The sequence below is a fragment of the Hesperophylax consimilis genome, chromosome 11, assembly GCF_061612785.1.
Source record: "Hesperophylax consimilis isolate HC1 chromosome 11, BYU_Hcon_1.0, whole genome shotgun sequence".
NCBI lineage: Eukaryota > Metazoa > Arthropoda > Insecta > Trichoptera > Limnephilidae > Hesperophylax > Hesperophylax consimilis.
The window spans coordinates 18,147,776-18,164,240 of record NC_142846.1 but is presented as its reverse complement, the minus strand read 5'-3'; the positions used below and the strand labels follow the sequence as shown (position 1 = coordinate 18,164,240).

Here is a 16,465-nt window from a genome sequence, read left to right as displayed (position 1 = left end):
TAATTAATTTATGCTCGTAAAATATGGTACAATATCATTAAAAACCGTTTAATGTAGTCAAATGTATGGCAGAAGTCTCTAAAAGAGCAAACAGCATGCTAAACCTTTAAAAACATTGTCAAATATTGTAAAAAATCATTAAAAACCGTAAAAACTAGTCTAATATATGACGGAAGACGTTTTACATGATGAAAATGACCTTAAAAAACAAAAAATGTGGAAAATATCACAAAAACCAGTAAAATATATGGTAAAACATGATTGATCTTTGAAAAGCATTGTGAAATATGGTAAACCATCATTAAAAATCGTAAAACATCGTAAAATATGATAAAACCATGAAAAACATAGAAAAATGTGGTAAAACGTCTCTTAAATCAGTTAAACGTAGTAAAAAGACGATAAAACATCAAATAACATAATTAAAACTTGAGAAACACAGTGAAATATTGTTAAATACAATTAAAAACCATAAATTAAAGTCAAGTTTATGGCGACAGACGATAAATCATCGTACTACGTGATAAGACCTTGCAAAACATAGTAAAAACACATCGAAAGAGTCTAATGTAATGCAATTTTTTTTCTATATGCAATGGTTTAGGACCCTTGTTGTTAAGTGGGGTATGATTATTCACCAAGAGATGTTCTGCGAATTTTGAGGATGTGTTTTTATTAACAGAGGATGCCGTTGAAGTAGGTGTTATAGCAGGTTGAGGGTCTACTTCCGATTTGCCCTTTCTAATCTAATGCAATTTTTTCTCACAGAGAGCTCGTGGGACACAGTCTCCGTGAGGGCGGTGACTGCGTACTTGCTGGGGGAGTAGATACCGGCGTTAAAGCCCTGGTGGCGAGGGATCTGGTGGCCCACAATGCTGAAACACACACATAACATGTATTTATTCATATGTTCCTTACAATAATTTCTGAACAATAAGTACAAATTAATCTTTTTTCAAATATTTTAATGTTTATAAATAATTTTTTATGCATAGCACAAAGGATGACAAGCCTGAAACACCCGTATTGTATAAATTGAAAAAATAAATGCCGCTGACGGGAATTGAACCCGCAGCTTTCTGATTGTCGGTCAGATTCTCTACCATTGCGCTACGTCGCGTCGGTTTATTCTAAACCCGCCAAATAATTCAATGTGTACACGTATGTTTCATTCAACATTTATTGCTTATTTGATTTGTCACCTGAAAAATAACCGAGATTTTCAGTGATGAATGCGTGTCTTTTATTCTCGAGATGTTTTTGCGAACGTTGACGAAGCACTATTATTTATTCAATTATTTTAGAAATGTGTCTTAGTGGAGTAAATGAATTGCGGTACCCCAACTAATCAATGTGCTACACCTATATGAAATACTAAGTACATTTTAAAACTGGAATGCACTGCTGGCAATCTTTAAATCTGAATCTGATACAGAACCTCTTGCTTCAAAGTGAAGTATGCTTCATCATTTCTTCCTTAATCTTTTAACATTGTGAATTATTTTTATTGATGAGTATGATAATAAGTTGAAAGTTGAACCTGTTGATATTGATTATCTGACCATCATCTCCTCGAGTCCTCATGCTCTTCAGGGCCTCCCGAGTAGCGATGCTCAGCGCTATCACATTCATGTTCAACACCGTCGTCCAATCTGATGTCTTTCCATCTAGAATCAAACAACAGACATTATGTAAACTGAAGAGAGACAATACTTTCAATGTCTGACATTTCAGCTTATGAGATTGGTTCCGAAAACACCTAGTCAGCAATAAGAATTTTAAAACTGTACTTCAAACTCAAGAATGGTTTTCTCTTTAAATGCGTCCGCAGATAAATCCACAAATAAATTAACAACTATAATTTTATCTGGAAGCGAGTCCCCAGCTTAATAAGCATTGCACTCATACTTTTTTATCACACATTTAATTTTTTATTATTTTATTTTAATTAAATTAGCCCACATCAACTTTCCCACTGTTCTGATGGCAGTATGCTATACTAGCGCGTCTTAGCAGCGAGCCTTCGTCGGGTTGGTTTCCTTTATAATAATAATTGTCATAACTGCCTTGTTGGTTTCAGACCTTAAATAATTTTACACTTATATAATAATTATATTTATTCCGGACTGTGGGGAGGTTGGTGCGATCCCAAACATACCATAGAGAGCATAAATATATATGTAAAGAAAAATATAATTTTCTTTAATTCAAGGCAATGCCGAGCTTGTCTTGTCATTGTGGCAGTGTGTGTCGTGGACTGTCACTAGCTGGATGTGCGCCACAGTACCTACACAGTCGACTCGATATTTCGTAATCTATGGTTTAAGACATAGTAAATGTAATCTATGGGTTGTGACAAGGCAGATTGATGGGAATAATTTCAATAATTTGTAATTGCTATCGTGATTGTGATTAAGGAATTGACATAACAATTAATAACATTAAATGTCGTTTCTTTCCTTACAGGTAATGTTTTGTTACTGAATGCTTTTCTTTATGTAAATCTTATGAGATTAACACAATAAACCTCTTCTTTCCTTACAGAGAAACTCAACTGTATATTATATTATATTATATTATATTCAACAAGGAGTGAAATTTATAATGTTTTTACAGTATTTACATTTTTGAAATCACTAGATACCCTTAAAATAAATCCCAGCATTTTCAAAGCTTTATTGGTAATTATTTCAATATGCTTGATAAAGTTAAGTTTCGTGTCAAACCAAATGCCTAAGGTATATGACGAACCGAATTTTTTTAAATAGGACCATACGGATGACTGGGGAGATTCATTCATCCAGACCGCTTTTTGTTTTTCAAAACGCGTTTCGCTTCTGCCTGGACGCGTTTCACAGAAAGGTAATTTTCGAAAGACATACATTTACGGAAAATGGAAAATGCTTCTCTTCTGGATTTAACGACACTAGTGCATTCTTCATCCCACAGTGGGGTGGTTTGTTTTATCTTAATGTTAACATTACGTTTTTTAAGTGTTAATTCTGCAGCTTTTACTATCATGTTAGGAAATAATTCACATTGTAAACTAGTGTTGACAAGGGAAGACTTAGATGCTTGAACAATGGAGTCTAATTCTGAAGAAAAATTTCTCCAATTCGCGTCTTTCGTTGTAAATTTAAAACTATTGTTTATCGAAAAGGAATGCGTGGAAGATAGATGGTGGAAGGTAATTATTATAGGAAAATGGTCACTGGAAAGGGGATTTTTAAGAATATTCCGAGAACATATGGGAATCACCGAAGATGAGCAAAAAGATAAATCGACTCCACTTTTCCGATGTTGAGGGGCAGTAAAACGAGTTGGAGATCCGTCATTAAGAATACATAAATAATATGTATCCATAAAATCTAATAGATTATGGCCAGAACGGTTTGTTAACTCACTGCCCCAAGAAGGAGAATGAGCATTGAAGTCCCCAAGTATCATTTACGGGGGACGAATCTAGGATATAAATGTTGACCATTCGTTTTCAACAAAAATTGTAAAGGGAGGGATATATATTAATAGTTATGTAATATCAGATACAACAGCTTCTACTTTCTGAAAATTATTGGAGAGAGTGTGGAAAATAATTTGTTTAAAAGGGATAGAATTATGTATAATAAAAGCAGTGCCACCTTTGCCATCCAGTCTATCATGTCTTAGACAGTGATATCCAGGAATTTTAAATTGGTATGAGGGTTTTAACCAGGTTTCGGAGATGGCAGCAACTGAAATATTATGTTCATCAAGTAACTGTACAAGATCAATTTGCGAATAGACTTCTACTATTCCATTGAAGTATTTTGCTCAGTTGCGGATACATCGGGAAGGCTAGAGAGTAAAGATTTCATATATTCGGCAGCTCTGGACGGTACTTTATTGTTATTTGAAAGGATCGTAATTAATAGGGTAATTAAAGTTTGAATAAAAAAAGAATTTTCAATCATGACCTTAGGGAAGATATCGGAAGTGGAAAAGTTTTTTAAGGCAGTCCCATTGGGAGCCTGGGATTTATTATTTCCCTTCGGGTTAAGTAAAAGATCATTATGTAGTTTTTTATCGAAAGAAGGAATAAATTTTGGATTAGATTTTATCGGTTTGAAAATTGTTTCTTTGTGGGAAGGTGAAAGAAGGGATTTAGGGGAAGAAAAATGAAAAAGAGAAGCGTTAGTCGTTATCTCTGCAATAGATTTTTTTGTGGGAGGGAATAATTGAGAGGCCTGAAAGTAGGAAATGTTGTCTGCAGCCATTGTCTGTTTGATATTTCTCTGTCTAGATAACTCTGGACAGGCCACACTAACAGCAGTTTGGTTGCCCTTACAATTAATACAAATAGGGTTATTCCTTGTATTTTGACACTGTTTAAAGGGATGATCCTCTCCGCAATGGAAACAATAAGGAGGGGAACGACAAATAGGTTTAATTTCCAAAACGGCAACAGTTGAAACATTGGATAGTCGGGAATCTGTATATTTCAACGGTAAGAGCGTTATAATAAATAAAAAGGTTTCTATATAGTGGTGCCGGTGGAAGTATCCTTGAAATTCAAACGACGTGCTTTTAAAACTTTTGGAGTTAATTGAGAGTCATTAAGAGCGTCTACTATTACTGTTTCTGATAGATCGGTTGGGATTCCTCTTACTCTGCCTATTCTGGTTAAATTAAAAGTAATTCTATGGATAGTTTGTATCGACCTTCCGGTTTTATTGATCCATTTATAATACCAAGGTTATTGAGTTTTGAGCTAAAAATAAATTTACCAAAATCCAGGGGATGAATTATTTTCCCCTGTTCAGTCCTTTGGACATTGACAGTAAATGGAGCTGAAGATGAAATAGAATACATAAGCTCAATAGCTTTTGCTTCTCGAGGAATGGTATCATTATAACTTCCATTAGAAATTGGGGCTTCGTTTGATTGTGAAAGAGATTTAATTTTAGGAGGTACATTAAGGCAAAGCGGTGGTCGTCGTTTTCGGGAGGAATGGTTACAGAAGTCTGAATATCATCAGAATCGTAGTCGTCTACAATATAAGAAATGGACTCAGGGTCCGGAGGTCGATTTTTGTCCTCCGCCATTTCAACAAATTACAAAAAAAAATCAAACAATAGTTATTTATTGTTTTTGTGTTTAATTCGTAGAACTCCATTTAATTTTTTTTTATTATAAATTTAATTTAGATTAAATTTGATAATATTATTATTAAGTTCTGCAAGTGTTTTAGTTTTTTATTATTGTGACAGCTGTTTCGGCTTACAAGGCAATTTTCAAACTGTGGTTAGTCCACATTGAGACGACGTATTTATACTATTTCAAATGTAAATTTTGAAGGTGCATACATTGATTTATTACTGGTTAAACCGATGACATGATCTATTGTTGGTTAAACCAATCTATATTTTCCCCTCAGTAAATGGTAATGAGTTCTTAATTATTTACTAATGACTTTATTGCTATGAATTATTTGGGTGCATTATACTGCTTGGGTTTTGTGAAAATACTGAGAAGTGGTGAGTAAATTATTTTCCGTACTTTATTAATTAGTGTTAAATTTGGGTCATTCGTTCGTTAATTGATTTCTAATTGTTCAAGTAAATTTAATCTAATGCCCTTTTTTTCTATATGCAATGGTTTAGGACCCTTGTTGTTAAGTGGGGTATGATTATTCACCAAGAGAAGTTCTGCGAATTTTGAGGATGTTCGGATGGTCTAAATTAAATTTATAATAAAAAAAAACAAACAATACTTATTATTTAAGAAATAATAAATGATAGAAATAATACAAGCAACTGCGTCGTAAACCAATAAAACAAACAAAAATAATGAATAAGAAAAGGTAACAAAAAATAAAACGTATCTGTACGCCACGCCGTCAGCAAGCCGTCAAACACAGAGCACTGGATGAAAACACAACTCTAGCGTATATCTCTCAACATCGTGAATCAATCGTCAAGCTATTTCCCGATGGCGCCCGTGCTACCTAACCGTGGAGCTACCTTCCGCATAATCCTAACATTAGAAAACACATTGCAAGGCATAGTCAACTTCGTGGTGGGAAGAAAATGTTTGGCAATCCTAAAAGACGGTCTATAGGCTATCTTACACGAAACGTTTTACAATGTCTTTCAATATGTCTTTATGTTTCCTACTACTTTGCGATGTGTTTTTACTATGTTTTTCAAGTGTTATCACATAATACGATAATTTACCGTCTGTCGCCATATATTTGACAAATTTTTCTGGTTTCAAATGGTATTTGACCATATTTAACTGTGTTTCTAAAGTCTTAATTATGTTATATGATGTTTTACCGTCTTTTTACTACGTTTAACTGATTAAAGAGATGTTTTTCCATATTTTTCTATGTTTTTCATGGTTTTATCATATTTTACGATGTTTAACGGTTTTTAATGATGGTTTAGCATATTTCACAATGCTTTTCAAGGATCAATCATGTTTTATCATATACTTTACTGGTTTTTAGTGATATTTTCCAAATTTTAGTTTTTCAAGGTCATTTTCATCATGTTAAACGTCTTCCGTCATATATTTGACTATTTTTTAAGGTTTTTAATGATTTTTTACAATATTTGACTATGTTTTTAGAGGTTCAGTATGCTGTTTGCTGTTTTAGAGTCTTATGCCATACATTTGACTACATGAAATGGTTTAAAATGATATTGTACCATATTTTAAGACCATGAATTAATTAATCGGAATATTTTTACTGTATTCTATCATTTTGATGAGTCGATTGCGGACGAGGCCTTTTTTACCATAATTTAATCAGATTTTCAAGGATTTACCATTATTAACCGTCTTCCACCATATATTTGTATGTTTTACCATATTTAACCGTCTTCCACCATATATTTGTATGTTTTAACACATTTTACCGTCTTCCACCATACATTTGTATGTTTTACCATATTTAACCGTCTTCCACCATATATTTGTATGTTTTAACACATTTTACCGTCTTCCACCCTACATTTGTATGTCTTACCACATTTTACCGTCTTCCACCATATATTTGTATGATTTACCAAATTTCACCGTCTTCCACCACATATTTGTATGTTTTACCACATTTTACCGTCTTCCACCCTACGTTTGTATGTCTTACCACATTTTACCGTCTTCCACCATACATTTGTATGTTTTACCACATTTTACGTTTCTCCACCATATATTTGTATGATTTACCAAATTTCACCGTCTTCCACCATATATTTGTATGTTTTACCACATTTTACCGTCTTCCACCATAAATTTGTATGTTTTAACACATTTTACCGTCTTCCACCAAACATTTGTATGTTTTACCACATTTTACCGTCTTCTACCATACATTTGTATGTTTTACCTCATTTTACCGTCTTCCACCATACATTTGAATGTTTTAATACAATTTACTGTCTTCTACCATACATTTGTATGTTTTACCAAATTTTACCGTCTTCCACCCTACATTTGTATGTCTTACCACATTTTACCGTCTTCCTCCATACATTTGTATGTTTTACCACATTTTACCGTCTTCTACCATACATTTGTATGTTTGTCACATTTTACCGTCTTCCACCAAACATTTGTATGTTTTACCACATTTTACCGTCTTCTACCATACATTTGTATGTTTTACCACATTTTACCGTCTTCCACCATACATTCGAAAGTTTTAATACAATTTACCGTCTTCTACCATACATTTGCATGTTTTACCACATTTAACCGTCTTCTACCATACATTTGAATGTTTGACCACATTTTAACGTGCTCAACCATATATTTGAATGTTTTACGGAAAAATACGGTAAAAATAGTGAAAATAGGTTTCACATAGTTAAACCTTGTGAAGAATGAAAACACGTGCCAAAATATTGTTTAACAGAGTAAAAATGCTAAAATGGGGTAAAAGAAGGTAAAACACAGAAACTTGTGGTGACGGACGGAAACAGACGGTGAAATATGGAAAAAAATGGTCTAAAAAAAATAAATTTAAAAAAAATGTTGTACACTGTACTTCAAATACTCAAAAACGTAAAATACTGTCTGATCGAACATTTCGGATGTCCGAAAGGACATTTTTAGTGTCCGATCGGACATTTCTAGTGTACGATAGGACATTTAAATGTCCCATCGGACATTTCAATGTCCCATCGGACATTTCAATGTCCCATCGGACACTTCTAGTGTCCCATCTGACATTTCTTGTGTCCTATCGGACATTTTTTGTGTCCGATCGGACATTTCAATGTCCCATCGGACATTTGTAGTGTCCCATCGGACTTTCTTGTGTCTGATCGGACATTTCTAGTGTCCGATAGGACATTTCCTTGTCCGATAGGACATATCTGGTGTCCGATCGGACATTTAAATGTCCCATCGGACATTTCTAGTGTCCGATAGGACATTTCTAGTGTCTGATAGGACATTTCTATGTCCGATAGGACATTTCTAGTGTCCGATCGGACATTTCAATATCCCATCGGACATTTCTAGTGTCCCATCGGACATTTCTTGTATCCGATCGGACATTTCTAGTGTCCGTTAGGACATTTCTAGCTATCATTTTTTTGAGTTTATATCGGCTTATAAGTATAAGTTTTTTTTATGGTACAATATCATACAAAACCGTTTAATGTAGTCAAATGTATGGTAGAAGACTCTTAAACAGCAAACAGCATGCTAAACCTTTAAAAACATAGTCAAATATTGTAAAAAATCATTGAAAACCGTAAAAACTAGTCAAATATATGATGGAAGATGAAAACTTTCTGAAAATGACCTTGAAAAACTCAAATTTGGAAAATATAACTAAAAACCACTAAAGTATACGGTAAAACATGATTGAACCTCTAAAAACATTGTGAAATATGGTAAACCATCATTAAAAACCGTAAGAAATAGAGAAAAAAGGTCAAAAATAAAAATAAAAACACTGTGAAGAATGATAAATTGTGCCAAAATAATTCAAAACACGGTAAAAATTCTAAAATTGGATAAAATAGGTAAAACAGAGAAAATTATGGTGGAAGACGGTAAAATGTGGTAAAACATTCAAATGTATGGTGGAAGACGGTAAAATGTGGTTAAACAAACAAATAAATGGTAGAAGACGGTAAAATGTGGTAAAACATACAAATGTATGGTGGAAGACGGTAAAATGTTGTAAAACATACAAATGTTTGGTGGAAGACGGTAAATATCGTTAAACACACAAATGTATGGTGGAAGACGGTAAAATGTCTAAAAACAATCACATGTATAGTGGAAGATGGTAAATTGATGTAAGACATACAAATTAATGGTGGAAGACGGTTAAATGTGGGAAAACATACAAATGTTTGGTGAAAGACGGTGGATTGTGGAAAACATGCAAATGTATGGTGGAAGACGGTAAAATGTTACAAAAACATAAAAATATATGGTGGATGACGGTGAAATTCGGTAAAACATACAAATATAGGTAGAAGACGGTGAAATTTGGTAAAACATACAAATGTATGGTGGAAGACGGTAAAATGTGTTAAAACATACAAATTTATGGTGGAAGACGGTAAAATGTGGTAAAACATACAAATATATGGTGGAAGACGGTGAAATTTGGTAAATCATACAAATATATGGTGGAGAAACGTAAAATGTGGTAAAACATACAGATGTATGGTGTAAGACCGTAAAATGTGGTAAGACATACAAATGTAGAGTTGAAGACGGTAAAATGTGGTAAAACATACAAATTTGTGGTGGAAGACGGTGAAATTTGGTAAATCATACAAATATATGGTGGAGGATGGTAAAATGTGGTAAAACATACAAATGTATGGTGGAAGACAGTAAAATGTGGTAAGACATACAAATGTTGGGTGGAAGACGGTAAAATGTGGTAAAACATACAAATAAATAGTGGAAGACGGTGAAATATGGTAAAACCTTGAAAATCTGATTAAATTATTGCAAAAAAGGCCTTGTCCGCAATCAACTCATCAAAATGATAGAATACCGTAAAAATATTCCGATTAATTAATTAATGGTCGTAAAATATGGTACAATATCATTAAAAACCGTTTAATGTAGTCAAATGTATGGCAGAAGTCTCTAAAAGAGCAAACAGCATGCTAAACCTTTAAAAACATTGTCAAATATTGTAAAAAAATCATTAAAAACCGTAAAAACTAGTCTAATATATGACGGAAGACGTTTTACATGATGAAAATGACCTTAAAAAACAAAAAATGTGGAAAATATCACAAAAACCAGTAAAATATATGGTAAAACATGATTGATCTTTGAAAAGCATTGTGAAATATGGTAAACCATCATTAAAAATCGTAAAACATCGTAAAATATGATAAAACCATGAAAAACATAGAAAAATGTGGTAAAACGGCTCTTAAATCAGTTAAACGTAGTAAAAAGACGATAAAACATCGAATAACATAATTAAAACTTGAGAAACACAGTGAAATATTGTTAAATACAATTAAAAACCATAAATTAAAGTCAAGTTTATGGCGACAGACGATAAATCATCGTACTACGTGATAAGACCTTGCAAAACATAGTAAATACACATCGAAAGGTAGTAGGAAACATAAAGACACATTGAAAGACATTGTAAAACGTATCGTGTAAGATAGTCTAGACTGTCTTTTAAGATTGCCAAACATTTTCTTCCTACCACGAAGTTGACTATGCCTTGCAATGTGTTTTATAATGTTAGGAGTAGGCGGAAAGTAGCTCCACGGTTAGGTAGCATGGGCGCAATCGGGAAATAGCTTGACGATTGATTCACGATGTTGAGAGATATACGCTACATACGTTTACATATTATGTAACCATGTGTCCCCGAAAGGGAAGGAGAGAGGGTTTACTGCTATGACAAAAGTCGATAAACTTACATTTGCAGGCGTCTTGAGTGGAAATTTACTAGACAAATATTTTTTCAATCAAAAATTCTCTTTCCCCGTAGGAATATGCAGTGAGGATGTACCGCCGAATAACAAAATACGACATATTTTTGTAGCCTGTTTACCAAAGTAGGTTTTGTTTAAGCACTGCCATTGACATAATCAAGGTGAAAATATTATAATTTGCTTGTCAAAATATTTCTAAGAATTAAAAACATCGCTCTTTGTTTCGAGGTTCGACAGTTGCGTAACTGAGGATAATATTCCAAACTTTATCAATAGTAAAATAGAAGGAAGTAAAATCCAAGTAGAAAAAATAATACAACGAAATCCCACCCAATTTGGATCTTTCAAGTTAACTATACCAAAGAAAGATTTCAAAACCTACACGAACAAAGAATTTTGCAGACTGGTAATGTTTTAAGTTATAAAAGAAACATCAACTTCATTATAGATATGTGCGATACCTACGATGTAATACTTTTGCAAGAAACGTGGTTATTACAAAACGAAACATCGAATCTATCCAATTATCCGAACATCCAGGGGTGGGGTACCTCTGCTGTAGATTGAACAAACGGACCACTACGGGTCCGACCCTACGGAGGAGTCGCAGTACTTTAATACGAGCTGCAGAAGTAAGAATATCGCTGGTATTCAGTCAACTACCAACGGAGGGACGATAAGCATACTGACTGTCTACATGCCGGTATGTCATGCGGACAACCTTACCGACTTCACCAACTACCTTTTCAAAATAAACACGATCATTCAATATAACACACACTCTGAAATCATTTTAATGGGAGATTTTAAGGCTCAACCCATATTTGGGAAAGAACTTTAGCATTTCGACACCGAAAATAAGTACAGTTGTATCGATATTGAAAGACTGACAAATGGCGCATATACATTTATTAGCGATGCAAACAAAACAATTTCCTATGAGAGTACTTCTTAGAACTAAGTGATGCCTTCGACAGGGTCTGTCATAAAACATTATGGGAGAAATTGAAAGCTAGGAATATACCTACCATATATATAAACAAACTATCCCGATGGCAATCCCATCAGGAAAATGTTATACGGTTTGTCATGTACATACTCTCATCCGATACTCAAGACCACGCCCTACATAGTTGTACTTCATTGCTATTTTTTTGTATCTAATTTTTCTACAAAAACATGTATATCTTTATGGGACGTGTGGAATCGCACTAACCTCCTGACATCCTGGAATGAAAATAAGTTTTATTGTGATTAACTAATTTTTAACCGCTTGGGGGAACCTATAGACGATAAAATTAAGTATTTATACATTTTTACAGTTCTTCACCTACATTAATATCCACGTTTTACTAAGTTTAACTACGTCAACTTCTACGACGTTTTTTTATGGGACAACGCATGTCAAGGATATCTATTCAGTTTCCGGTATTTAATTCATTAAAAAAATGCAATCTTTTATGTTCATAATTTACGGTGTGTAACTACGTTGACCGTGTTTACTCAATTTTATAGTGTTTTACCATGTTTTTCAAGGTTTAACTGTGTTTTGTCGTCTCCCACTCTATATATTTAAGCAACTTGTCATCTCTTAACATAATGTTATCATATTTTCTAGGTTTTACCATCTTCTGTCACATTAAGCATGTTTACCAATTTAGTTTTGGAATTTTCAAGTTCATTTTCCGTGTTTTAGAATATTTTAACATATTTTACATGAATTTATAGTGTTTTAGCATGTTGTGTACCTTTTGGATTATGTTTTACCATACTTCCTACATCTTTTAATGATTTTCAACGAATTATCAAATTTTCAAGCTTTTATCCATGTAAGAATTGTTTCACCATCTACCACCATAAATTTAATTACGTTTTAAATGATATTTTATGATGTTTTACCTCGTTTTATCACATTTACTCTCGTTTAACCACATTTATCACGTGTTGTGACGTTTTTTAGTATCTCACCACGTTTCATCATATTGAACCATGTTTTTATGATTTTTAACACGTTATTTGGTGAAATGTGGTGATAAATTCAAAACATCACCTCGGTTTATCACATTTTCCACGTTTTGAAACGTTTACGGCGTAATATATCGTGTCTTTTAGTATCTTACCGCGTTTGATCATATTTTACCATGTTTTTATGTATTTTTCTTCGTTATTTGGTGAAATATGTTGAAACATAGTGAAATATGGAAAACAATTAAAAATATACTTATAACATAAGAAAAATTGGAAAATCTCGCCAAAAATTAGTAAAATATGCCTAAAGGCCCTTAAAACCAGGCTAACCAAGATAACAATTTAAAAAAGGTTAAATATGGCTGTTTAGTCGAAAATGCGGTTAAAAGTTTAATGAATGGCAAAAGTTGGCATAGCACAGTTAAAATTCTCGAAGATGGAAAATACTGTCCGATCGGAAATTTTATATGTCCAGTAGGACGTCGAAAATCGTAAACTTCCGTAAAGAATGATAAAATGTGTTCAAATAATGTAAAATACGGTAAAAAAGATAAAATGTGGTTAAATAATGTAAAACACGGTAAAAATGATACAATGGGAAAAAAAATTATTTTACGATGTTTTAACTTCTTTTATGTCATTTTGCCATGGTTTGCCACGTTTTCCACGTGTTGTGACGTTTTTTAATATCTTACCACGTTTTTTTATATTGACTCATGTTTTTATGAATTTACCACGTTAATTGGTGAAATATGGTTAATTTTCGAAACATCACCTCTTTTTATGACATTTTGCCACGTATCGTCCTATTCAACCATGTTTTTATGTGTTTTACCTCCTTATTGGGTTATACTTGGTAAAACATTGAAAAAATCAATAAGATATGTAAAGCAATGAAAAAAATCGGAAAAATTTAAATCTGTTTAAAATCAGTGAAATATACCTGCAGGCCCTTATAGACCAGGTTTACCTCGTTTAAAAATTTAATAAAAAGCTAAATGCTGTCAATGATTTAATAAATAGCAGTATATGGCAAAAAATGTAAGATTCAGAAAATCATACCTTAAAACTAGGTTAACACGTAAAAACCGTGAAATGTGTAAGCGTAAAAGTGGTACAATGCAGTTGTGTGGACAAAGACGTAAAATGCCTGTTTAAAATGCAGTAAAAATGCAATAAGTAAGTTGAGACGCGAAAACATCAATACACGTTAATACTCGCTAAAACAATTGTTATACAATTAAAGACAATATATATTCATAATATTAAACCATGTTTTTATGAGTTTTGTATGAAACACCGTAATACATGGAAAAAAATCATAAAATAATGTAAATCAATGTAAAAATTGGTAAAACACGCTAAAACAAAGTAAATAGTGATATAATATGGTAAAACAAAACGAAACGTGGTTAAAACGTAAAATATTGGAATTCATTGTGAATGTCAAACAAAAAATTGAAAAATTGATCAAACACGGTAAAACAAGGGATGAATTGTGTTTAATATGCTTAAACAAGAGAAAGCACAGCAAAATTGAGAAAACATGGTATACTAACTAAAAGACTGTATTTTTTACCATGTTTTATGATATTTTACGGTAGTTGCGATTCTCCATCATATTTGTGTTTCTGCATTTTTACAGTATTTTGTCCTTTTTACCATTATTAACCATTTTTATGCTTTTAAGCGTATTTAGTGCTAGTTGCGTTTCTCTATCATATTTGAGTTTCTGCATTTTAACAGTATTTTATCCTTTTTACCATTATTAACCATTTTTATGCTTTTAAGCGTATTTAATTCATATCATCATATTTTGGTTTCTGAATTTTTACATTATTTTATCCCTTTAACCATTTTAATGCTTTAAAGTGTATTTAAATGCTTATTGCTTTACTCTATCATATTTGTTTTTCTACAATTTTAAAGTATTTTATCATTTTTACCATTTTATGCCATTTTTATGCGTTTAAGCGTTTTATCCCGTATTCTGATTTTTTAAGAAATCAATTTTATTTAATTTAATTAATCTCTTTGCCTTTAACCACCTTTTTACAATAAAGTAAGAGTTATTTAACGTTGGACATTATTACTGCATTTTACTTTATTGATTTAGTAACTCTTTGCCGTTGCTATTTTTAACGTCATTTACCGCATTTCAACTTCTAACCGTAATTTCTCATTACTACGCGTTAGTATGTTTATTGTTGAACGTATGCATTGACGCATCCCTTTGAAAAATTGTGGAGAAAATTTTGAATTTATCAAAAGAATTGTAATTCTACAAATTATTGTATTGACAGATGGACAGAAATGTCCTAACAAAAACATCCGACGTAGCAGTTGTCTAAAGTGTTGTCCAATTGGATAAAGTTATTCCCATCGGACAATACTTTGTCCGATCAGACAATACTGTGTCCGATCGGACAAAACTGTGTCCGATCGGACAAATAATTGTCCGATCGGACAAGTCTGTGTCCGATCGGACAATACTTTGTCCGATCGGACAAAACTGTGTCCGATCGGACAAAGAATTGTCCGATCGGACAATTCTTTGTCCGATCGGACAGGTCTGTGTCCGATCGGACAAGGCTGTGTCCGATCGGACAAGTCTGTGTCCGATCGGATAAATTATTGTCCAATTCTGATGGACAGACTTGTCCAATCGGACACAGACTTGTCCGATCGGACAAAGTATTGTCCGATTGGACAAAAAATCGTCTGATCGGACAATTATTTGTCCGATCGGACACAGTTTTGTCCGATCGGACACAGTATAATGTAAATTAATTTAATTTATTTCCAAATGAACATAAATCTTTTAAAAGAAATATTCGATGTGGACACAAAATATAGTAAAAAAGAGGAAAAACATTCTTAATGGCCTATAATTAATAAAATATAGTTTAAAATGGTGTAAATTGTGGAAAATCTTGGATATACTGTTTTACTGAATCTTATACATTTCCTATCCCCTTAACATACGAGTATTATAGACTCTCGTGAAGGTAAACATGTTCAATTATAATTTGAAATATATTGTTATTTTGTAAATATAAATAATTATACTGTATTTTATAAAATATATTAAAAAAATATATTTCGCCAACTTAAAACATGTTTTCTATTTTATGTTTTTTAGGCCTTCAACGATATTTAACTGAATTTCATGCGATAAATCGTCTTTTGCACTTTTCCGATGTGTGAAATTGTTTAGTCTATTATCCATTTGTTTTTTCTTCATTGTATATAGTTTGTAAGTTTTCCCGTTCTACTTCCTATTCTATATCTATTCCGTTCATTTTTTGAAAAATCTCATCTTTGAAATTTTTTGAAAAATCTCATCTTTGACATTTTTTGACACTATTATCCGTTTTTCGCCAATTTTCTGGATTGTTCTTTGCGATTTTTTACCAATTTAAACTTACCGTTTACCATTTTTACGTATTTTTCAGCACTTTTACTGAATTTTTTTTTTCACTGTGTACTTTGATTGAGTCTGTTCACGAACTTTCATTATTGTGAACATTTCGCCGATATTGGGTTTCTCTTGTATGAAAACCTATTTTCGA

At 32.6% G+C, this 16,465-nt stretch overlaps 1 protein-coding gene across 1 annotated transcript in view; it reads right to left on the bottom strand.

Annotated features, from left to right (window-relative positions):
- Positions 1-721: 721 nt before the first annotated feature.
- The window catches only part of LOC149419880 (uncharacterized), an 88,126-nt gene continuing 72,382 nt past the window's right edge, over positions 722-16,465 (bottom strand). Inside the window, exons 13-15 of the mRNA XM_089637562.1 lie at positions 11,616-11,667; positions 1,541-1,667; positions 722-875 (exon numbers count right to left, since the gene is read on the bottom strand). Coding sequence (XP_089493688.1) covers positions 722-875; positions 1,541-1,667; positions 11,616-11,667 — 333 coding nt within the window. The remainder of the gene's footprint in view (positions 876-1,540; positions 1,668-11,615; positions 11,668-16,465) is intronic.